Source organism: Ranitomeya imitator, chromosome 2 (genome assembly GCF_032444005.1).
Source record: "Ranitomeya imitator isolate aRanImi1 chromosome 2, aRanImi1.pri, whole genome shotgun sequence".
NCBI lineage: Eukaryota > Metazoa > Chordata > Amphibia > Anura > Dendrobatidae > Ranitomeya > Ranitomeya imitator.
The window spans coordinates 22,478,447-22,504,358 of NC_091283.1; the positions used below are offsets into that span (position 1 = coordinate 22,478,447).

Genomic DNA, 25,912 nt, shown 5'->3' on the forward strand with positions numbered 1-25,912 from the left:
CTGTACATAGGGCAGCACGGTGGCTCAGTGGTCAGCACTGTACTGTATATTGGGCAGCACGGTGGCTCAGTGGTTAGTACTGCTGTATACAGGGCAGCACGGTGGCTCAGTGGTCAGAACTGTACTGTATATAGGGCAGCACTGTACATAGGGCAGCACGGTGGCTCAGTGGTCAGCACTGTACATAGGGCAGCACAGTGGCTCATTGGTCAGCACTGTACATAGGGCAGCACGGTGGCTCAGTGGTCAGCACTGTACATAGGGCAGCACGGTGGCTCAGTGGTCAGTACTGTACTGTATATTGGGCAGCACGGTGGCTCAGTGGTTAGTACTGCTGTATACAGGGCAGCACGGTGGCTCAGTGGTCAGAACTGTACTGTATATAGGGCAGCACTGTACATAGGGCAGCACGGTGGCTCAGTGGTCAGCACTGTACATAGGGCAGCACAGTGGCTCATTGGTCAGCACTGTACATAGGGCAGCACGGTGGCTCAGTGGTCAGCACTGTACATAGGGCAGCACAGTGGCTCAGTGGTCAGCACTGTACATAGGGCAGCACAGTGGCTCAGTGGTTAGCACTGTACTGTATAATAGGGAATCTAGATTGTGAGATCCAATCGCTCATCTTATGAAATCATCTTCTACTTGTCAGTTATTTCATCATCTTGAATTGCAGAAAAAGTTACAGAAGACTCGAGATGCAGAAAAAAAGTTTATTCGTTTCTCTTTTACTGAAAATTTTGCAAAAATCAAAAACACTTTAAGACTTTTATTAAAAGAAAAATGGAAACCTCGATTACAGAGAAAAGTGTGAACCGCAGGAAGTTGGCGGCCAGCTGCAGAGCGTCTGTGGATCAGGAATGTCAATCATTCTGCCTGCGGCGGATGTCAGGGCATGCTGGGTGTTGTAGTACAGGTCAGCAGGAGAGCCGAAGGCTGCAGAATCTCAGGGATCACGATCATTACGGATTATTAGACATTTAGAATATTATTCTGCGCCAACTAAACCGACGCTACGTAAGTAAGAGGTGCAGCAGTTTATCGGTGTCTGCCTTCAAGCCGAACCGTTCCGGGCGTCCTGCGGAAGTTCCCCCGAGCCATGAAGATAAGGATCATCTGTATGTGACAATTGTACTGGCTATTGGGGAAGAGGCATGAGGGCGACTGAGGCTTTACAATGTAAACTGATTGCTGCTGGCAGTACTGCGTATTACCACCAGAGGGTGCAGTATCCAGAATGATGACTCCCTGCGTTACCACCAGAGGGCGATGTTGTTACACAGTGATGATTTCCTATAATGTCACTAGATGGCGCTATTCTACAGAATGACCCTTCCTTCATACTACCACTAGATGGCGATACTGTATATGATTTCCCCATACTACCACCAGATGGCAATGCTATACATATTAATTGTTCCTCATATTACCATGGTTTTACTACACATAATGATGGTTCCGCATACATTCACTAGATGGTGCTGTTATTATAGATAATTGTGGGTCCCGATATTACCACCAGATGACACTTCTATAAAAAAATAATGATTCTTAATACTACCAACTGACATCCGATATCAGACATGATTAATCATACAACCACTAGATGGCGCTATTATAAAGAATGATGATTCTTCACATGACCATAATATGTCGCTATTGTGCATAATTACGCTATTATACATAATATCTCGTACTGCCACCAGATGGCGCTGTGATTATACATAATATCCCGTACTGCCACCAGATGGCGCTATTATTATTCATAATATCTCATACTGCCACCAGATGGCGCTATAGGAATATTCTCCATACTACCACCAGATGGCACTATTATACATAATATCCTCCTGTACTGCCACCAGATGGCGCTGTGATTATACATAATATCCCGTACTGCCACCAGATGGCGCTATAGGAATATTTTCCATACTACCACCAGATGGCGCTGTTATTACACAGGATAATTTTCCATACTGACACCAGATGGCGCTATTATTATACATTATTTTCCATACTCCCATCTATTTTATGAAATGTTTTCCTTTTATGACTAATCTACCACCTGTAATAAAATAAGGCTGAGGCTGCACGGCAACTTTTCCGCGACACAGGTTGTGCAGACATTGATCTGTGCAGCTGCCGCATTATGTCCTCATGAGCGTGAATGGTGGCAATGTTCTGCAACCACGAGGACCCCCTAGAGATGGAACCGTTTGGATGTTTTGTAACGTTCTGGTGGGTTCACTTCCACATAGAACGATCTCTGCAGCCGTGTCGCGGCCAATGTCGTGTGCAGCCCCAGTATAAAGGCCATTGGATCTGCAGCGCTGCCTGTTCCCCTCCCCCGGCACTCGGTGGAGTGTCAGCTCTTGGCATCAGGGCACTGGACACATTTTGTCACTAATCATTGTGTTTGGGGTTCTTGGCACCATATAAATCTGTAACATCAATTCCCCGATCACGGTGAGCGGCCACCAATGTCGCGGTCACATAGATGTAACTTTGGGCAGCGGACGCCTGGGATGTTTCTGCTGGAAAACAACTGTAATTGGAGGATGTGATGCAATGGCGGCTTTATGATGAGAAGGGATGGCCGATTGTCGCAGCTCCTTGTACGTGACCCGATGGTCTGCAGATTTAAAGGGACAGTCACCCATAAAGAAGTCAAAGCAGACAATGCAGCCTGGAGGAAATAGGAGCGCACAAACTTTTTTGTTTTCTTCCCAGGGAAGCGGCGTTCTTGTGCATTTCAAATATTGAAATAGGAGACCCCCGAGAGCTCACGGGGTCCCTGCTCCGGTCCCATCTCCCCAGTGGAAGCGTCTCTAACCTCATTGTGGGGTACTGTGTCTTTAATGAAACCTTGTGCTAAGACACTGGAGCTCATTCTGTGCGTCTTCTGACGAATTAAAGGCACCTATCTTAAAGGGTAAATAGGGGGTGGTCCCATGGAGGAGAGGGGCTTGTACCAAATAATATCGGACCATTATGGCGCCTGCAGCACCGTCGCCACGACCGACGGATGGCGCTGAGGGAACTGTGAGATGAACGTCCCACAGTAATTCCTTCCTTCTTCCAGGTTTTCATCGGTCGTTGTTGGCATCTGAGGGTTCGTGTTGGCACTGGCGGTGGCGGCGGTGGGACACGGGTGGGGGGTGGGGCGGTCAGCGGATCAGTGCTGCATGGAGGGGAGGTAAGAGTTTAGGAATGAAGCATCTGAGACCCCTGAAAAGCTCAGAAAGTTCTGGTCCGGTGCGAAGAAGAAGCGGCTTCACGCGTTCTGCTGGGCCAAAGCCTCGGCTTCCTGCAGACGGAGAGAAAACGGCATGAGATCAAGATGTCGGGGGGCACCCAGCGTATTGGACCCAGGAGCTGATCGCTGTGGGTGCGGGGGATCTCGTACGTGACCGCTGTGGGTGCAGGGGGGTCTCACACGTGACCGCTGTGGGTGCAGGGGGGTCTCACACGTGACCGCTGTGGGTGCAGGGGGGTCTCACACGTGACCGCTGTGGGTGCAGGGGGGTCTCACACGTGACCGCTGTGGGTGCAGGGGGGTCTCACACGTGACCGCTGTGGGTGCAGGGGGGTCTCACACGTGACCGCTGTGGGTGCAGGGGGGGGCTCACACGTGACCGCTGTGGGTGTAGGGGGGGGGCTCACAGGTGACCGCTGTGGGTGCGGGGGGTCTCACACCTGACCGCTGTGGGTGCGGGGGGTCTCACACCTGACCGCTGTGGGTGCGGGGGGTCTCACACCTGACCGCTGTGGGTGCGGGGGGTCTCACACCTGACCGCTGTGGGTCCGGGGGTCTCACACCTGACCGCTGTGGGTCCGGGGGTCTCACACCTGACCGCTGTGGGTCCGGGGGTCTCACACCTGACCGCTGTGGGTCCGGGGGTCTCACACCTGACCGCTGTGGGTCCGGGGGTCTCACACCTGACCGCTGTGGGTCCGGGGGTCTCACACCTGACCGCTGTGGGTCCGGGGGTCTCACACCTGACCGCTGTGGGTCCGGGGGTCTCACACCTGACCGCTGTGGGTCCGGGGGTCTCACACCTGACCGCTGTGGGTCCGGGGGTCTCACACCTGACCGCTGTGGGTCCGGGGGTCTCACACCTGACCGCTGTGGGTCCGGGGGTCTCACACCTGACCGCTGTGGGTCCGGGGGTCTCACACGTGACCGCTGTGGGTCCGGGGGTCTCACACGTGACCGCTGTGGGTGCCTCATACCCCCCTCCCCTATGAGTGAGTGACTGGGGCGGCTCTGGTCGTTATGGAGTTACATTTCCCATAAGGAAGAGACTACAGAAATACTTGGCCTTGACCGTGGATCAATCACCTGCCCTCCCCCGCCCGTGGGTTGCTCCACGTGATCGTCGCCGTTACCTTTGATCCCGGTGGGGGCGTCAGGCCCAGGAACGTGTACAGCTCATTATCCTCTCTGGCATTGAAAAAAGCTTCGTAATCCTGCGGGAGAGAAACGCAACAAGTGAACGGCGCCGACGGATCCAGAGACGTTCAGTAAATCTGCATCAAAAAGCTCCGACCTTTCTAAATTCTGCATCAAAACGCTCCGACCTTTCTAACTGACTTTATGTTCTACTTTCTTATGATTTCTAAGATCTCTGTTTGCTGTCAGATAATGGAGTCTTCTCGGTTTCGCCCACAGTCTGTGCAGACCGAATACATTTACAGCTGAGGGTTTGAATCAGTGCGTCAGTGTATCCAGGAGCGCAGGGCTGCAGATGGTGGAAGTGGGGACGAGGCTCCGGGGACGGCACCGCGACGCCTCCCGGACAGAGTTTGGTCCAGGCCGACAACGGAGAGGAATCTTTGCCCGGGTGAAAATCCAGCAATAACGGCGTCAGCACAAATGTCTCCTTTTTCCTATGTGAAAACTTCAGAGCTGGTGGTTTGTTACAATGTATCAGTGTAAACAATCACCTGCGGCCTGAAAACTCCAGCGGCACAAATCTCTTCTGTTCTGGTACTTTGTTACAATGTATCAGGTAACGTTGGCGGTCAGTTTGCCGCACAGAAGATGATGACAACTAGATACAACTGTTACAAACACTCAGCTGTGAAAAGTTTCATTCTTTGACAACAAGCAGAGATTTAGAAAACATTCAGGTATTGAAACCGAAAGTCTTAAAAGTTACAAAACTTTTCATTATATAAAGATGAAGCTTTGGTTAAAGTTAAAAGCCCCCGGCAGTGACGTCTAGAGCGTGCCGGACTATGGGAAGTCGGGGTCTGCGATCTCCCCCATCGCTGTGGGCACGAGGTCTGACGGTCACGGTGTGGACTCGGGGCGTTGGCACGGTCCTGGCAGCGGCCACATTGTCCCGGGCGCTGCGCTCTGGTGACTGGTATAAGAATGTAAGATTATTATCTGATCCCAGGGGGAATAACAACATTAAACAGAGCAGGGCGGTCGGGGGTTAATCCGGAGATCCCACCGAACCAGCAGGAACGCGAGAACCATCAGACCCAGAGTGGAAACCTCTATACTGGGGATCCGATAGTCCGGCACACAGGATCTGGTCTTATTTCACCATTTGAAAGATTTCTGCTTGCTGTCTGTGAATGAAAACAATCGTTTCCTGATCTAATTAGTCTTGCAGCTGAGGGTTTGCTACAATGTATCCAGTCTAAACTGATACATTGTAACAACCCCTCAGCTGTATTCCACCTGCCTGCGCTGCTGATGAAGATCTGGGGGTTGGGGCACCATGTTCTGTGCTCGGAGGGTGCTGGCTCCAGGGAGGGGGATCACTACACGTGCGCAGAGGTCTTACCCCCAGGTACCGGTCCTCATTGAAGATCTGGGGGGGCAGGGGGATGCCGCTCTCGGGTTTGCAGTTCTCCGGGACGTTCGCCCTCATCCATTTCCGGTTTTCCTCGTTGGCTGCGATGTCCTTCTCCTCGTACTCGATCTTCATGGCGTCGAGGAGGCCGAGCACCGTCTGCTGCTGCTTCTTAATCTGAGAGCAAAAACCAAAGATAAAGAGGAATGAGCCGCAAAGAAGGGGACGAGGTGGAACGGAGGCGTGAGGGGGTCCGGAATACTGAAGCACTACTAGTACTGGGCGAGCACCGGCCCCTCCATTGTTGTGTCGGCCAGACCCCTCCATTGTTGTGTCGGCCAGACCCCTCCATTGTTGTGTCGGCCAGACCCCTCCATTGTTGTGTCGGCCAGACCCCTCCATTGTTGTGTCGGCCAGACCCCTCCATTGTTGTGTCGGCCAGACCCCTCCATTGTTGTGTCGGCCAGACCCCTCCATTGTTGTGTCGGCTGGATGCCGGGCCCTTATGTTGTGTCGGCCCCATTACACACATTATTAACCCAAAGCCCCCCAAGAATGTCCCAGCATACATTATATGTCATGGAGAGGGGGTGGTCACAGGAAGGGCCCGACCCTGGAGCCACAAACCATCATATACAGCGCTGGCAAAAATTAACAGACCACTGAAAAATGTTCAGTTTGTCTGATTTTCCTCTTTATAGGTATATCCTGGAGTAAAATCAAAATTGTTCTTTTACTCTATAAACTGCTGACAACATGTCTCCGACGTTCCAAGCAATACATTTTGTATTTATTTTCTGAAAATGAGAAATGGTCCAAATAAAAAAATACATTGCTTGCAGACCTCAAATAATGCAAAAAAAAAAAAAAACAAGTTCATAATCATTTAGAAACAACAATGCAAATGTTTTATCTCAGGAAGAGTTCACATATCAATATTGTGTGGAATAACCATGAGGTTTCACAGCTTTCCTGCGTCTTGGCAGCTTTCCACCAGTCTGTCACACGGCTCCTGGGTGACCTTATGCCACTCCTGGTACAATAATGTCAGCAGTTCTTCTTTGTTTGATGGCTTGTGACGATCCATCATCCTCTTGATTACATTCCAGAGGTTTTCAATGGGGTTCAGGTCTGGAGATTGGGCTGCCCATGACAGGGATTTGATGTGGTGGTCCTTCATCCACACCCCGATTGGCCTAGCTGTGTGGCAAGGCGCATTGTCCTGCTGGAAAAATCCAGTCCTCAGAGTTGGGAAACATTGCCTGTTACGAACTGTTCTTGCCGTGCTCTTCACCCCAGCTGTCAGTCCTTTTGTCACTTGATGTCATCCTGCGGTTGCTGAGTGACATTCGAATAAGATGACGGTCATCCTGGTCAGTGGAGAGTCATTTTCGGCATCTGCCGGTCTGTAGCTTTGTTGTCCCCAATTTCTGCTGCTTGACCTTGTTGTAATGGACTGTCGTCTTAGAAATGTTAAGGATGGAGGCAACATGACGCTCACTGTGCCCCTCTGCTAGTAACATGACGCTCACTGTGCCCCTTTGCTAGCAACGCCAGAATTGAGCCTTCTTTTCCTCACCAAAGACTTTTCTTTTCATCTCCTCTGGCATAGTTACAAGTTATTTTTTCATTACTTTTGGGATATTCCTAGCACTTTTTTTCTATCCAGCTCGTCCTATTGCAGGAGGATTGTGATCACCACAGCCGGGTTTTATACTTTCCTTCTCTAAATAAGATCAGGTTCAGGCGATCTCCTAATCAGAAGCTCATTAAGTAGAATGAGGTGAACTCTGGATGGAATTTCACTGACACTGGAATGGAATGGCTCCGACATACAGAGAAGTGGATTTCTATACAACTGTGCAGAGGTCTCTTCATTTCTGCCACAGCTGTATTTTGTGCGGTTATGCTGAAAAAAAACCTCCCTGAGACGCGACTCCTTGTACCGGCGCACGTCCCTTATACGGACAGGTTTCCCCTCCTCCTCCTTCCTCATAATGACTGAGGCACAAGGCGCACAACCTCCTAATAAGGAGACAACAGAGAGGAGGAGGAGAGGTACTGTGCAGTGTATATATACAGGACAGGAGGAGTGGTACTGTGCAGTGTATATATACAGGACAGGAGGAGTGGTACTGTGCAGTGTATATATACAGGACAGGAGGAGTGGTACTGTGCATTGTATATACACAGGACAGGAGGAGTGGTACTGTGCAGTGTATATATACAGGAGGAGTGGTACTGTGCATTGTATATACACAGGACAGGAGGAGTGGTACTGTGCAGTGTATATATACAGGAGGAGTGGTACTGTGCAGTGTATATATACAGGACAGGAGGAGTGGTACTGTGCATTGTATATACACAGGACAGGAGGAGCGGTACTGTGCAGTGTATATATACAGGACAGGAGGAGTGGTACTGTGCATTGTATATACACAGGACAGGAGGAGTGGTACTGTGCAGTGTATATATACAGGAGGAGCGGTACTGTGCAGTGTATATATACAGGAGGAGTGGTACTGTGCAGTGTATATATACAGGAGGAGTGGTACTGTGCAGTGTATATAGACAGGACAGGAGGAGTGGTACTGTGCAGTGTATATAGACAGGACAGGAGGAGTGGTACTGTGCAGTGTTTATATACAGGAGGAGTGGTACTGTGCAGTGTGTATATACAGGACAGGAGGAGCGGTACTGTACAGTGTATATATATATATATATATATATATATATATATATATATATATATATATATATATATATATATACACACAGGAGGAGTGGTACTGTGCAGTGTATATAGACAGGAGGAACGGTACTGTACAGTATACATACAGTACAGTGAATAATACAGATACGGTGCCGTGTATACATACAGTACACAGAATAATGTAGATACCATACAGTATATATATATATATACACACACACACACAGATACTGTGCCGTGCACCTTTACAGGGACGTTGTACTGCGCTGTGTCCACGATGCCGTAATGGTTTCCTTCTCTGTATGGAGATCTGCGCTCGTTAATTTGCATTATTAACGAGATGAGTTTTTGCTGACAGACAGTGTCAGGCGCGTCGTGAATATGCAGGTTGGTGACTCAGCCGCCACTAACGCTGTGCAGACACTGCCACGTACGTGTAGACAGCGTCACGTGGGCCACGTACAGACTCGTCCTGGGCGCACAGCACCAAGGTGTCACCCAGGAGCCTCTGTACGATAAGGGCGGTGAAATGAGTCTTTTTCCTCGGTGAAAGTTTAGCTGCAACATTTGTGAATGTTAAAAACCATAGTGGTAAAATGGCAGATAACAGGGAACAATAGCTGTAAATATACAGATATTACTTATTAGTGAAATAGTAATTTTCTGAAATGTATAAGAAATTGACCGGAAGTTCGGACCCCCCTGCTGAAACATAAACCTCAGATGACATCACAGGTCACAGCAGGTGACGTCATTCTTCATAATGATCACATGACCAGGCTTATCTACAATAATGTGAGAATCCCACATAAGGAGGGCGCCTGTGATTCAGACACCTGGAAAAGCTGGGTGACCACTGATGTGAGAATGGAAATTGCAGCCGTAATATTTTCCTCCCAGGAGCAGATAGACATAAGACATGGCGGAATCCAGTAAATAACACCCTGACAGAAGACTGACGATGCAGGCTGACAACTGACAACCTGTGGCTCCACAGGGAGCAGTACAGCACTGCCCCATCCCCTCCTACAGGACAGCACTGCCCCATCCCCTCCTACAGGACAGCACTGCCCCATCCCCTCCTACAGGACAGCACTGCCCCATCCCCTCCTACAGGACAGCACTGCCCCATCCCCTCCAACAGGACAGCACTGCCCCATCCCCTCCAACAGGACAGCACTGCCCCATCCCCTCCAACAGGACAGCACTGCCCCATCCCCTCCAACAGGACAGCACTGCCCCATCCCCTCCTACAGGACAGCACTGCCCCATCCCCTCCTACAGGACAGCACTGCCCCATCCCCTCCAACAGGACAGCACTGCCCCATCCCCTCCAACAGGACAGCACTGCCCCATCCCCTCCTACAGGACAGCACTGCCCCATCCCCTCCTACAGGACAGCACTGCCCCATCCCCTCCTACAGGACAGCACTGCCCCATCCCCTCCTACAGGACAGCACTGCCCCATCCCCTCCAACAGGACAGCACTGCCCCATCCCCTCCTACAGGACAGCACTGCCCCATCCCCTCCAACAGGACAGCACTGCCCCATCCCCTCCAACAGGACAGCACTGCCCCATCCCCTCCAACAGGACAGCACTGCCCCATCCCCTCCTACAGGACAGCACTGCCCCATCCCCTCCTACAGGACAGCACTGCCCCATCCCCTCCTACAGGACAGCACTGCCCCATCCCCTCCTACAGGACAGCACTGCCCCATCCCCTCCAACAGGACAGCACTGCCCCATCCCCTCCAACAGGACAGCACTGCCCCATCCCCTCCAACAGGACAGCACTGCCCCATCCCCTCCAACAGGACAGCACTGCCCCATCCCCTCCTACAGGACAGCACTGCCCCATCCCCTCCAACAGGACAGCACTGCCCCATCCCCTCCAACAGGACAGCACTGCCCCATCCCCTCCTACAGGACAGCACTGCCCCATCCCCTCCTACAGGACAGCACTGCCCCATCCCCTCCTACAGGACAGCACTGCCCCATCCCCTCCAACAGGACAGCACTGCCCCATCCCCTCCAACAGGACTGCACTGCCCCATCCCCTCCTACAGGACAGCACTGCCCCATCCCCTCCAACAGGACAGCACTGCCCCATCCCCTCCTACAGGACAGCACTGCCCCATCCCCTCCAACAGGACAGCACTGCCCCATCCCCTCCTACAGGACAGCCTTACTCTCCGGCCCCTTCCTTCCATCATTATTTTGTTACCCTCAGACATGAATGTAATATTTTGGATTTTTTTTTTCAGTCTATCCTGCTACACTGTAACAAATCCTCAGCTGTTAGAAGTTTTAGGGCAGGACAGATTTTCACAAGTAGGATGTAAAGAATGAATATTCCCTCATCGCTCACCCACTACCTCCCTGTTATTTCCCCCGCTCCTGGGCACAGTTTGTCACACTCCTCAGTCTCATTCCTTCCATATATGTTCTGCTCCTCAGACTGAAGCTGCAGGAATGTATCTCCAGAGACGAGTTCTAGGAAGAAAGAAGCAAAGTTCTGTTCTCAGCAAAATCAGGGCTCAGACGACTGCACTTAAAGGGGTGACACACAATGGTCCCATTCATCAAGATGAGATGTGCTACGCCACATGATGAATCCGGAGCACCGGACAAGTCATGTGCGCCTCCTCACAAATCCTACTCCAGTCCCTACGGGAGTAAGATTTGTGTCATAGCAAATGCCATCACTCCTCAAGAATTTGGCATAAAAGTTTTAATGAATCGGCCCCAATAAGTGTATTGTAACGATCCAATGTACAGGAGCGGTCACAGATAAAAACGACCTAAAAAGATTTCCCAGGTCTGTAATATTGATGAGAGAGTTTGTAACTCTTATTAGTCTATTTCTAAGCTCCGGTAATAGCCAAACTGTGCAAAAGTTGTAATAAAACCCAATTGCAAATGTGATAATTGCAAGGATTTAAGTATATATATAAAAAAAAAAGAATTAAAAAAAAAAAAAAAAATTGGACAACCCCTTTAAGCCGACTATATACATTTGATAGATCTCTCCTGACTTCCCCATACACCTGAACACTCAATGCAGAGGAGTAAAAAGGAGAAAGCGGCTTCCCAGGTAGTGAGGTCCATGGCTATTAGATGGTTATTAGTGGATACATTTTATTTACATTATCGCCTTTTATTAGTAAATAGAATATTAGTTCCTGAAAAGTAAATTGTAAATCAAGATTTCCTCCTGATCCAGACAACTGAGGGTCACCAGGAGGGGAGGTCGCTGATGGGAGGCAGATTCGTTTTATTTTTAGTAGAGTTTCCCTTTAACTGCGCCTTGTGACAGCAGCGCGTCCTCTGTCACATCCTCCCAGTAACCAGCTCCTCGGACTCAGGCGACAAAGTTTGAGCAGATTGATAGGTTGCACAACTTTTAAACCGACTGAGTTTCCAAGTCCAACCATTTTCAAGACCTCTGCTTTCCATCACAGAATGAAAACATTTGTTTACATCCAGAGGCCGAGAACCTGTTCTGACCTAATAAGTCTCAGAGCTGAGGGTTTGTAACAAATGTATCCAACCTAAACAAGAAGCACATGGTTCCTTCTGCAATCATAGAATCTTACGATGTATCATTTTAAGTAAAGCTACAGTCTGTAGTTCTGGGTATTTACAAGTGCCTTGCCAAAGTATTTGGTTTTTGAATTTCCGCAAAAATTTAAAATAACCAACAACTTCACAATTGTGTTCCACTTGTTGTTGATTCTTCACCAAAAATTTGCATTTGGTATCTTTATGTTTGAAGCATGATATGTGGGAAAAGGTTGAAACGTTCCAGGGGGCCGAATACTTTTGCAAGGCACTGCACCTCTCAGAGGATTCCTCAGACTGGATACAATTGTAACAAACCCTCAGCTGTGAGAACTATTACAACTGTACATATTTTCAGCCTCTAGATGTCAAGAGAGTTTCTTTTCACTCTCAGAAAACAGATGTTGAAAATGGTAAGAAATCAGAACATCGAGTTTGTTACAAAGTTTCCGAACTTCAGCATCTCTGGTGCTTTGGTCCCTGGGACATGTGAGTCTACAGCTCTTCTGACAACTCTGCGGTGTGGTTGTCAGCTAAAAGTCATACTGTGTCTGAGACAGGTCTACAACCTTCATTATCAGCAGAGCAAACATCACACACCTCCTTATAAAACGTACATGATGGGAGTTGTCCTTCTCGGGGATTATGCCTATTTTATTGAACGCCATCTACCTAATTTACACAGAAATGAACCAGGTGATTGCACAGGATGAGAAGGGCCACACACTGTATCCTGACCCTCTGCTGGGGCCCTATGGGGGTCTAGGCCAAACTAAGGGGCATCATGGGTCTCGGATCCCCGTCAGTCACCAGACTAGACAATGGCAGGTGCGTGCGGCTCGATGGGCAGATGTTCGCGTCTTCTGCTCGGCGCAGGCTGCGCTTTTCTGTTTGCTCAGTAAATACAGGTGAATAGGACAGAGGACAATAAGATGTCAGCGCCTCTGCCGTACAGAGCGGTGTCCGGTCCCTGCAGGTGACACCAAGAAAACCCACTGGGATCAGTTTTCTGTTTGTTTTCAGTGAATGGGATCATACTTGTTTACATCCAGAGGCTGATAAAATCTAATATTTCTCGCAGCTGAGTGTTTGTTACAATGTACATTGAAAGCGCAGAAAAGCTGCACTACAGATCTTTCCTGTGTGCTGGAAGTTCAAGCTGAAAGATTAGAGCTTCCATTGTAACAAACCCTCAGCTGTTAGAGTGCTTTCACACTGCGGTGTGTCACCATTGGGGCATACGTCCGACATCCCCACAAAATGGGGTCCGTACGTATGCTCCGACCGGGCCACAGATGGTGATGACAGAGCGAACGTGTGCTCTACCACGCACTTTTTAAGGGAGTGTGCACCTACAGGAGGACACTCACATGTAATAGACTGCGCACCCTCCCTATCATCAGCCATTACTGGGGGAGGCGACTATAGGGCAGGTGAGTATAATCTATTACTCCCTATTATCAGCCATTACTGGGGGAGGCGACTGTAGGACAGGTGAGTATAATCTATTACTCCCCATTATCAGCCATTACTGGGGGAGGCGACTGTAGGGCAGGTGAGTATAATCTATTACTCCCTATTATCAGCCATTACTGGGGGAGGCGACTGTAGGGCAGGTGAGTATAATCTATTACTCCCCATTATCAGCCATTACTGGGGGAGGCGACTGTAGGGCAGGTGAGTATAATCTATTACTCCCCATTATCAGCCATTACTGGGGGAGGCGACTGTAGGGCAGGTGAGTATAATCTATTACTCCCCATTATCAGCCATTACTGGGGGAGGCGACTGTAGGGCAGGTGAGTATAATCTATTACTCCCTATTATCAGCCATTTCTGGGGGAGGCGACTGTAGGACAGGTGAGTATAATCTATTACTCCCTATTATCAGCCATTTCTGGGGGAGGCGACTGTAGGACAGGTGAGTATAATCTATTACTCCCTGTTATGAGCCATTTCTGGGGGAGGCGAATGTAGGGCAGGTGAGTATAATCTATTACTCCCTGTTATCAGCCATTACTGGGGGAGGCGAATGTAGGACACGTGAGTATAATCTATTACTCCCAGTTATCAGCCATTTCTGGGGCTTACGTTGCTGCTAACGGAATGATAAATGAATACAGTCTATTAAACAAGGCAAGTCCACCACAACCGCCGTGTTTACCAGACCAATGCCCTAACCCCATAACTTCCATCTCTAAAATCACTGAAGGGGTGCTTGCTCATCTTCTCTCCAAATCGCACCTCACCATTTGTGCGCTTGACCCCATCCCACCTCCCCCCCAACCTCACCACCACACTAATCCCATCCCTAACCCATCTCTTCAACCTATCACTAACTTCTGGTACCTTCCCCTCTGCTTTCAAACATGCCACAATCACACCTATCCTCAAAAAGCCATCCCTTGACCCGAGCGCTATGTCCAGCTATCGCCCCATATCTTTGCTCCCATTTGCTTCCAAACTCCTTGAGCAGCACGTCCATTCTGAACTTTCCTCTCACTTTTGCATCTAACTCTCTTCAACAACCTACAATCTGGCTTCTGTCCCCACCATTCCTGAGACAGCCCTGACCAAAATTACTAACGACTTACAGCCAAAGCCAACAGACAATTCTCTATACTCCTCCTTCTAGACCTGCCTCGGAGTAACCCTGGACTCTGCCCTGTCCTTGAAACCGCACATCCAAGCTCTCGCCACCTCCTGTCACCTCCAGCTCAAAAATATCTCCAGAATCCGTCCTTTCCTCAACACTCAGGCTTTGTGCACACGTTGCGGATTTACCCGCGGATTCGCAGCAGTTTTCCATGCGGTGTACAGCACCATGTAAACCTATGGAAAATAAAATGCACAGTGCACATGCTGCGGAAAATACAGCGCGGAAACGCTGCGTTGTATTTTCCGCAGCTTGTCAATTCTTTGTGCGGTGTGGTGGCGATTCTGCACACATAGGAATGCATTGATCCGCTTACTTTCCGCATCGCATGGGGCTATGCCCACCATGCACAAAGTAAGCGGATCATGTGCGGATGGTACCCGGGGTGGAGGAGAGGAGACTCTCCTCCAGGTCGTAGGAACCATATACCTATATATATAAAAAAAAAAAAAAAGAATTAAAATAAAAAATTGTGCTATTCTCACCTTCCGGCGGCTCCCACAGCCTTCCCACTCCTCCCGATGCTCCCGTTCCCAGTGATGCTTTGCGGCAATGACCTGTGATGATGTAGCGGTCTCGCGAGATGCTCCGTCATCTGGGGTCATTGCTGCGAGGCATTACTAGGAACGGGAGCATCGGGAAGGCTGCAGGGGCCGCCGGAAGGTGAGAATATCACAATTTTTAATTTTTTTTAATTATTTTTAACATTATATCTAGTGATGAGCGAGTGTACTCACTGCTCGGATTTTCCAGTGCACGCTCCGGTGATCTCCGAGTATTTGTTAGTGCTCGGAGATTTAGTTTACGGCTACTAGAGGGAGGGAATCCTCACATGTATTCAGCCTGTCCAGCAGTCGGAAATCATGCTGCTGAGGCGATGAAAATGAAATCTCAGAGATCACACGAGCGTGCTAGAGAAAACCCGAGCAGTGAGTATACTCGCTCATCACTAGATATATCCTTTTAGTATTGATGCTGCATAGGTAAATAGGTAAAAAGTTGGTCACACTTGTGAAACACCATGTTTGTCAAGCGTGACCAACCTGTCAATCAGTTTTCCAAGCGATGCTACAGATCGCTTGCAAAACGCTAGTGTTTAGCGGGAATACGCATGCCAATTCCGCATGTGTTTTAGCTGCAGCAGGGAGTTATGGAATCGCCACGGCAATTCCACAAAGTGTGCACATAGCCTCAGTCAACCAAAATGCTTGTGCATGCCCTAATCATCTCCCGTCTCGACTACTGCAACATCCTCCTCTGTGGCCTCCCTGCTAACACTCTCGCACCCCTCCAGTCCGTCCTTAACTCTGCTGCCCAACTAATTAATCTCTCTCCTCGCTACTCCCCTGCTTCACCTTTTTGCAAATCCCTTCACTGGCTCCCAATTTCCCAGCATATCCAGTTTAAACTACTAACATAGACCTACAAAGCCATCCATAACCTGTCTCCTCCGTATATTTCCAAACCAATCTCCCAATATCTTCCCTCACGTGATCTCCGGTCCTCCCAAGACCTCCTCCTTTCCTCCACACTTATTCGCTCCTCATCCAATCGCCTCCAACACTTCTCCCGAATATCCCCCATCCTCTGGAATTCTCTGCCCCAACACATCCGGTTATCCACTACTTTTGGATGCTTCAAACGGAACCTGAAAACCCATCTCTTCAAAGAAAGCTACAGCCTGTAATGACCACACGGCCACCTCAACACCATCGGAGCTACTGCAACCCCCGACCTACTGTCTCCTTCCCCATAACCCTGTAGAATGTAAGCCCGCAAGGGTCCTCGCCCCTCTGTATCAGTCCGTCATTGTTAGTTTGTTTACTGTAAGTGATATATGTAACTTGTATGTAACCCCATCTCATGTACAGCACCATGGAATTAATGGTGCTATATAAATAAATAATAAATAATAATAAATAATAATAATAATAATAATAGTGCTCCCTGTTATCAGCCATTTTGGCAGACTGACTGTAGAGTTCAGTAATGTAGTGTGAAAACCTCCCTGATGTCTCCATTTAAACTCACATTTGTGGAGACATTTACATCATTTGTTGCCGGCTGCAGCCCCTGCAATGTTATAATCTGGGGGTTGGACGGTGAGTGGTCCCTTTAAGGACACCCGCCGCGGTCTACCGTCTGTGGTATAACAGGAGCTTCCCCTTCCAGGCCTCTGCGCTCCTCTCTGCCCCTCCATCTCCTTTCACACTTGGGTTTTGCGCCCCCCAGACTCCATTCACCCTATTGTGCCCCCGGCGCCCCCCACTGCGCCCCCTTCCTACGTGTAGACTGTGAGCTCCCAGGTCCAGAGCTCCGGATGCAGCTTCTTGGCAGATGTGAAAACTGATACCCGGCGGCGCACAGATGGCGACTGTCAGGGGTCTGTAATTCTTGGCAGATGTTAGGGGTCCGACTCAATAAATTCTGTTTCTGGGAAAGCTGGGTGACAACCAATACGGCTGCCATCATTTCTGGTACAGAGCAATGACCCAGCTTTCCCAGAAGCAGATACCACGCTCGGAAGAGAATACTGATAATTGAGGGCGCTGCTCGTTATTGCCCACCCCGGCTGCCACTAATGGCGTGGCGCCCCATATAGTCTGCGCGCTGGGGCGATAGGACAATGGCGGTCAGGTCTCTGGAGTCATGGATGATTTACAGGGCGAGGCGGGCGTAGATGACGTCGCCCGAACTTTATAGGGCTCAGCGGCGCTTTACTGCTCCATAATAAAACTCATTAACACAGAATCAGGAGGTTTTATGACTTCCCAGATTATTCACTAAAGAAGGTCACAAACCCGACACTGTGGACCGTACAGGGGCCCCACACAAGACGAGTCTGTGGCCCCTCAGGATTCTTACAAGTGGGAGGTCAGGAGGGCGCAGGCTCCTGTGGTCCATAGCCAGCACATCCCACCCCCGTCAATATGCCTGGTGGTCCAATTTCCCACCATTTCAAGATCTCTGCTTGCCATCAGTGAATCCATGCTTGTATCGAGAGCCTGACAACCTCATGCCTCACAACCGTCCCGGATCCAGCGGGACTATCCCGATTTTGACAGTCAGCCCCGCGATCCGGCGTGGGACATTAGTTGTCCCGCAGTGGTTGGGAGGTGTGCTGCAATATCAGGCGGTCAGCCTCATCCCCGCAGAGCAGCCTGAGCACAGCACACCACATATTGGCTGCTCCGTGCACACAGGACCTGTGATGAGGTCACAGGAGGAGAGGAGTCAGGGGTCACATGATCGGGACCTCCATGGATTGCAGGACTTGGCTGTGCTGGTTGCCATCTTGCCATGGTGCTGCTGGATGAGGTAAGTAATGCCTTGTGTGGGGTCAGGAGGTGTTTACAGTGTGGATGTAGCAGAGCCATGTGTGTACGAGATGTATGGAGCGGAGCTGAGTGTGTACGAGGTCTACGGAGCGGAGCTGAGTGTGTACGAGGTGTATGGAGCGAAGCCGTGTGTACGAGGTGTATGGAGCGGAGCTGAGTGTGTACGAGGTGTATGGAGCGGAGCTGAGTGTGTACGAGGTGTATGGAGCGGAGCTGAGTGTGTATGAGGTGTATGGAGCGGAGCCGAGTGTGTACGAGGTGTACGGAGCGGAGCTGAGTGTGTACGAGGTGTATGGAGCGGAGCCGTGTGTGTACGAGGTGTACGGAGCGGAGCTGAGTGTGTACGAGGTGTATGGAGCGGAGCTGAGTGTGTACGAGGTGTATGGAGCGGAGCCGTGTGTGTACGAGGTGTACGGAGCGGAGCTGAGTGTGTACGAGGTGTACGGAGCAGAGCTGAGTGTGTACGAGGTGTACTGAGCGGAGCCGTGTGTGTACGAGGTGTACGGAGCGGAGCTGAGTGTGTACGAGGTGTATGGAGCGGAGCTGAGTGTGTACGAGGTGTATGGAGTGGAGCCGTGTGTGTACGAGGTGTACGGAGCGGAGCTGAGTGTGTACGAGGTGTACGGAGCAGAGCTGAGTGTGTACGAGGTGTATGGAGCGGAGCCGTGTGTGTACGAGGTGTACGGAGCGGAGCTGAGTGTGTACGAGGTGTATGGAGCGGAGCTGAGTGTGTACGAGGTGTATGGAGTGGAGCCGTGTGTGTACGAGGTGTACGGAGCGGAGCTGAGTGTGTACGAGGTGTACGGAGCAGAGCTGAGTGTGTACGAGGTGTACGGAGCGGAGCTGAGTGTGTACGAGGTGTATGGAGCGGAGCCGTGTGTGTACGAGGTGTATGGAGCGGAGCTGAGTGTGTATGAGGTGTATGGAGCGGAGCTGAGTGTGTACGAGGTGTATGGAGTGGAGCCGTGTGTGTACGAGGTGTACGGAGCGGAGCTGTGGCCTAAAATTTGCCGCAGCGCGCCGAAAACTTTGTCCCTCTTTCCCATCTTCAAAAGTTGGGAGGTATGCAACCTGTCCGGACCTAAAACCTCGCACAGCTGAGGGATTGACAGAGCGGCATCCAGTCTAGATCCTCGAAATGTAAACATCCTCCAGACTGTTACAATGTATCAGTGCAGGAAAAAGGTCACAAACTACCAGGCCAAGAAAGAATTATCCTGCTTACTAGACCGATACACTGTGACAAACCCTCAGCTCAGCGAGGAAGACCAGGACAGGACGGGTTCTCAACCTTTGAATGAATTCACCGGAAACAACCAGAAGCGCAAACGTCAGAAAGTTACAAAACTTCTCCAAAAACTATAAAATGTAAAAGAAAGAGTTAATGACTCCCACCATCCGAAACTGGAAGCCTGAGAGGTCTGCTCTATTCTACACAAAGCCGGGCTGACATTCTGCAACCCACCCACAGCAGCAAAAATCCCCTCCCCCGGCCGCAGCCACAGAGACCCCCTGTTATACCAGACTGTACACATCTACAGAGCGGAGCCCCCCTTACACCAGACCGTACACATCTACAGAGCGGAGCCCCTCTTACACCAGACCGTACATATCTACAGAGCGGAGCCCCTCTTACACCAGACTGTACACATCTACAGAGCGGAGCCCCCCTTACACCAGACCGTACATATCTACAGAGCGGAGCCCCCCTTACACCAGACTGTACATATCTACAGAGCAGAGCCCCCCTTATACCAGACTGTACAGAGCGGAGCCCCCCTTATACCAGACTGTACATATCTACAGAGCGGAGCCCCCCTTACACCAGACTGTACATATCTACAGAGCAGAGCCCCCCTTATACCAGACTGTACAGAGCGGAGCCCCCCTTACACCAGACCGTACATATGTACAGAGCAGAGCCCCCCTTACACCAGACTGTACAGAGCAGAGCCCCCCTTATACCAGACTGTACATATCTACAGAGCGGGGCCCCCCTTACACCAGACCGTACATATCTACAGAGCGGAGCCCCCCTTACACCAGACTGTACATATCTACAGAGCAGAGCCCCCCTTATACCAGACTGTACAGAGCGGAGCCCCCCTTATACCAGACTGTACATATCTACAGAGCGGAGCCCCCCTTACACCAGACTGTACATATCTACAGAGCAGAGCCCCCCTTATACCAGACTGTACAGAGCGGAGCCCCCCTTACACCAGACCGTACATATCTACAGAGCAGAGCCCCCCTTACACCAGACTGTACAGAGCAGAGCCCCCCTTATACCAGACTGTACATATCTACAGAGCAGAGCCGACCTTATACCAGACTGTACATATCTACAGAGCGGAGCCCCCCTTACACCAGACTGTACATATCTACAGAGCGGAGCCCCCCTTACACCAGACTGTACATATCTACAGAGCGGAGCCCCCCTTATACCAGACCGTACATATCTACAGAGCAGAGCCCCCCTTACACCAGACTGTACAGAGCGGAGCCCCCGTTATACCAGACTGTACATATCTACAGAGCGGAGCCCCCCTTACACCAGACTGTACAGATCTACAGAGCGGAGCCCCCCTTATACCAGACTGTACATATCTACAGAGCGGAGCCCCCCTTATACCAGACTGTACATATCTACAGAGCGGAGCCCCCCTTACACCAGACTGTACATATCTACAGAGCAGAGCCCCCCTTACACCAGACTGTACATATCTACAGAGCGGAGCCCCCCTTACACCAGACTGTACAGATCTACAGAGCGGAGCCCCCCTTACACCAGACTGTACATATCTACAGAGCGGAGCCCCCCTTATACCAGACTGTACATATCTACAGAGCGGAGCCCCCCTTATACCAGACTGTACATATCTACAGAGCGGAGCCCCCCTTATACCAGACTGTACATATCTACAGAGCGGAGCCCCCCTTATACCAGACTGTACATATCTACAGAGCGGAGCCCCCCTTATACCAGACTGTACATATCTACAGAGCGGAGCCCCCCTTACACCAGACTGTACATATCTACAGAGCGGAGCCCCCCTTACACCAGACTGTACAGAGCAGAGTCCCCCTTACACCAGACTGTACATATCTACAGAGCGGAGCCCCCCTTACACCAGACTGTACATATCTACAGAGCGGAGCCCCCCTTATAACAGACTGTACAGAGCAGAGCCCCCCTTACACCAGACTGTACAGAGCAGAGTCCCCCTTACACCAGACTGTACATATCTACAGAGCGGAGCCCCCCTTACACCAGACTGTACATATCTACAGAGCGGAGCCCCCCTTATAACAGACTGTACAGAGCAGAGCCCCCCTTACACCAGACTGTACATATCTACAGAGCGGAGCCCCCCTTATAACAGACTGTACATATCTACAGAGCGGAGCCCCCCTTACACCAGACTGTACATATCTACAGAGCGGAGCCCCCCTTATACCAGACTGTACATATCTACAGAGCAGAGCCCCCCTTACACCAGACTGTACAGAGCAGAGCCCCCCTTATACCAGACTGTACATATCTACAGAGCAGAGCCCCCCTTACACCAGACTGTACAGAGCAGAGCCCCCCTTATACCAGACTGTACATATCTACAGAGCGGAGCCCCCCTTACACCAGACTGTACAGAGCGGAGCCCCCGTTATACCAGACTGTACATATCTACAGAGCAGAGCCCCCCTTATACCAGACTGTACATATCTACAGAGCAGAGCCCCCCTTACACCAGACTGTACAGAGCGGAGCCCCCTTATACCAGACTGTACATATCTACAGAGCAGAGCCCCCCTTACACCAGACTGTACAGAGCGGAGCCCCCTTATACCAGACTGTACATATCTACAGAGCGGAGCCCCCCTTATACCAGACTGTACATATCTACAGAGCGGAGCCCCCCTTACACCAGACTGTACAGAGCGGAGCCCCCGTTATACCAGACTGTACAGAGCGGAGCCCCCCTTACACCAGACTGTACAGAGCGGAGCCCCCCTTATACCAGACTGTACATATCTACAGAGCGGAGCCCCCCTTATACCAGACTGTACATATCTACAGAGCGGAGCCCCCCTTACACCAGACTGTACATATCTACAGAGCGGAGCCCCCCTTATACCAGACTGTACATATCTACAGAGCAGAGCCCCCCTTATACCAGACTGTACATATCTACAGAGCGGAGCCCACCTTATACCAGACTGTACATATCTACAGAGCAGAGCCCCCCTTACACCAGACTGTACAGAGCGGAGCCCCCCTTATACCAGACTGTACATATCTACAGAGCAGAGCCCCCCTTACACCAGACTGTACATATCTACAGAGCAGAGCCCCCCTTACACCAGACTGTACATATCTACAGAGCGGAGCCCCCCTTATACCAGACTGTACATATCTACAGAGCGGAGCCCCCCTTACACCAGACTGTACATATCTACAGAGCGGAGCCCCCCTTATACCAGACTGTACATATCTACAGAGCGGAGCCCCCCTTATACCAGACTGTACATATCTACAGAGCGGAGCCCCCCTTATACCAGACTGTACATATCTACAGAGCAGAGCCCCCCTTATACCAGACTGTACATATCTACAGAGCAGAGCCCCCCTTATACCAGACTGTACATATCTACAGAGCGGAGCCCCCCTTATACCAGACTGTACATATCTACAGAGCGGAGCCCCCCTTACACCAGACTGTACAGAGCGGAGCCCCCCTTATACCAGACTGTACATAGCAGAGCCCCCCTTATACCAGACTGTACAGAGCGGAGCCCCCCTTATACCAGACTGTACAGAGCAGAGCCCCCCTTACACCAGACTGTACAGAGCGGAGCCCCCCTTATACCAGACTGTACATATCTACAGAGCAGAGCCCCCCTTATACCAGACTGTACAGAGCAGAGCCCCCCTTATACCAGACTGTACAGAGCAGAGCCCCCCTTACACCAGACTGTACAGAGCGGAGCCCCCCTTATACCAGACTGTACAGAGCCGAGCCCCCGTTATACCAGACTGTACATATCTACAGAGCGGAGCCCCCCTTACACCAGACTGTACAGAGCGGAGCCCCCGTTATACCAGACTGTACATATCTACAGAGCGGAGCCCCCCTTACACCAGACTGTACAGAGCGGAGCCCCCGTTATACCAGACTGTACATATCTACAGAGCAGAGCCCCCCTTACACCAGACTGTACAGAGCGGAGCCCCCCTTATACCAGACTGTACATATCTACAGAGCGGAGCCCCCCGTATACCAGACTGTACATATCTACAGAGCAGAGCCCCCCTTACACCAGACTGTACAGAGCGGAGCCCCCCTTATACCAGACTGTACATATCTACAGAGCGGAGCCCCCCTTATACCAGACTGTACATATCTACAGAGCGGAGCCCCCCTTACACCAGACTGTACATATCTACAGAGCGGAGCCCCCCTTATACCAGACTGTACATATCTACAGAGCAGAGCCCCCCTTATACCAGACTGTACATATCTACAGAGCGGAGCCCCCCTTATACCAGACTGTACATATCTACAGAGCGGAGCCCCCCTTATACCAGACTGTACATATCTACAGAGCGGAGCCCCCCTTATACCAGACTGTACATATCTACAGAGCGGAGCCCACCTTATACCAGACTGTACATATCTACAGAGCAGAGCCCCCCTTACACCAGACTGTACAGAGCGGAGCCCCCCTTATACCAGACTGTACATATCTACAGAGCAGAGCCCCCCTTATACCAGACTGTACATATCTACAGAGCGGAGCCCCCCTTATACCAGACTGTACATATCTACAGAGCAGAGCCCCCCTTATACCAGACTGTACATATCTACAGAGCGGAGCCCCCCTTACACCAGACTGTACATATCTACAGAGCAGAGCCCCCCTTATACCAGACTGTACATATCTACAGAGCAGAGCCCCCCTTACACCAGACTGTACATATCTACAGAGCGGAGCCCCCCTTATACCAGACTGTACATATCTACAGAGCGGAGCCCCCCTTACACCAGACTGTACATATCTACAGAGCGGAGCCCCCCTTATACCAGACTGTACATATCTACAGAGCGGAGCCCCCCTTACACCAGACTGTACATATCTACAGAGCAGAGCCCCCCTTATACCAGACTGTACATATCTACAGAGCAGAGCCCCCCTTATACCAGACTGTACATATCTACAGAGCAGAGCCCCCCTTACACCAGACTGTACAGAGCGGAGCCCCCCTTATACCAGACTGTACATATCTACAGAGCGGAGCCCCCGTTATACCAGACTGTACATATCTACAGAGCAGAGCCCCCCTTATACCAGACTGTACATATCTACAGAGCAGAGCCCCCCTTATACCAGACTGTACATATCTACAGAGCAGAGCCCCCCTTATACCAGACTGTACATATCTACAGAGCGGAGCCCCCCTTACACCAGACTGTACATATCTACAGAGCAGAGCCCCCCTTACACCAGACTGTACAGAGCGGAGCCCCCCTTATATCAGACTGTACATATCTACAGAGCGGAGCCCCCCTTACACCAGACCGTACATATCTACAGAGCAGAGCCCCCCTTATACCAGACTGTACATATCTACAGAGCGGAGCCCCCCTTATACCAGACTGTACAGAGCGGAGCCCCCCTTATACCAGACTGTACATATCTACAGAGCGGAGCCCCCCTTACACCAGACTGTACAGAGCGGAGCCCCCCTTATACCAGACTGTACATATCTACAGAGCAGAGCCCCCCTTACACCAGACTGTACATATCTACAGAGCGGAGCCCCCCTTACACCAGACTGTACATATCTACAGAGCAGAGCCCCCCTTACACCAGACTGTACAGAGCAGAGCCCCCCTTATACCAGACTGTACATATCTACAGAGCGGAGCCCCCCTTACACCAGACTGTACAGAGCGGAGCCCCCCTTACACCAGACTGTACATATCTACAGAGCAGAGCCCCCCTTACACCAGACTGTACAGAGCGGAGCCCCCCTTATACCAGACTGTACATATCTACAGAGCAGAGCCCCCCTTACACCAGACTGTACATATCTACAGAGCGGAGCCCCCCTTATACCAGACTGTACATATCTACAGAGCAGAGCCCCCCTTACACTAGACTGTACATATCTACAGAGCGGAGCCCCCCTTACACCAGACTGTACATATCTACAGAGCGGAGCCCCCCTTACACCAGACTGTACATATCTACAGAGCGGAGCCCCCCTTACACCAGACTGTACATATCTACAGAGCGGAGCCCCCCTTATACCAGACTGTACATATCTACAGAGCAGAGCCCCCCTTACACCAGACTGTACATATCTACAGAGCGGAGCCCCCCTTATACCAGACTGTACATATCTACAGAGCGGAGCCCCCCTTATACCAGACTGTACATATCTACAGAGCGGAGCCCCCCTTATACCAGACTGTACATATCTACAGAGCGGAGCCCCCCTTACACCAGACTGTACATATCTACAGAGCAGAGCCCCCGTTATACCAGACTGTACATATCTACAGAGCGGAGCCCCCCTTACACCAGACTGTACATATCTACAGAGCAGAGCCCCCCTTATACCAGACTGTACATATCTACAGAGCAGAGCCCCCCTTATACCAGACTGTACAGAGCGGAGCCCCCCTTATACCAGACTGTACATATCTACAGAGCGGAGCCCCCCTTATACCAGACTGTACATATCTACAGAGCAGAGCCCCCCTTACACCAGACTGTACAGAGCGGAGCCCCCCTTATACCAGACTGTACATATCTACAGAGCAGAG

The 25,912-nt window shown here is 50.8% G+C and overlaps 1 protein-coding gene across 1 annotated transcript in view; it reads right to left on the reverse strand.

Annotated features, from left to right (window-relative positions):
- Positions 1-699: 699 nt before the first annotated feature.
- The window catches only part of SH3BGRL (SH3 domain binding glutamate rich protein like), a 31,104-nt gene continuing 5,891 nt past the window's right edge, over positions 700-25,912 (reverse strand). The window contains exons 2-4 of the mRNA XM_069746128.1: positions 5,802-5,987; positions 4,390-4,470; positions 700-3,307 (exon numbers count right to left, since the gene is read on the reverse strand). Coding sequence (XP_069602229.1) covers positions 3,275-3,307; positions 4,390-4,470; positions 5,802-5,987 — 300 coding nt within the window. The 3' untranslated portion in view covers positions 700-3,274. The remainder of the gene's footprint in view (positions 3,308-4,389; positions 4,471-5,801; positions 5,988-25,912) is intronic.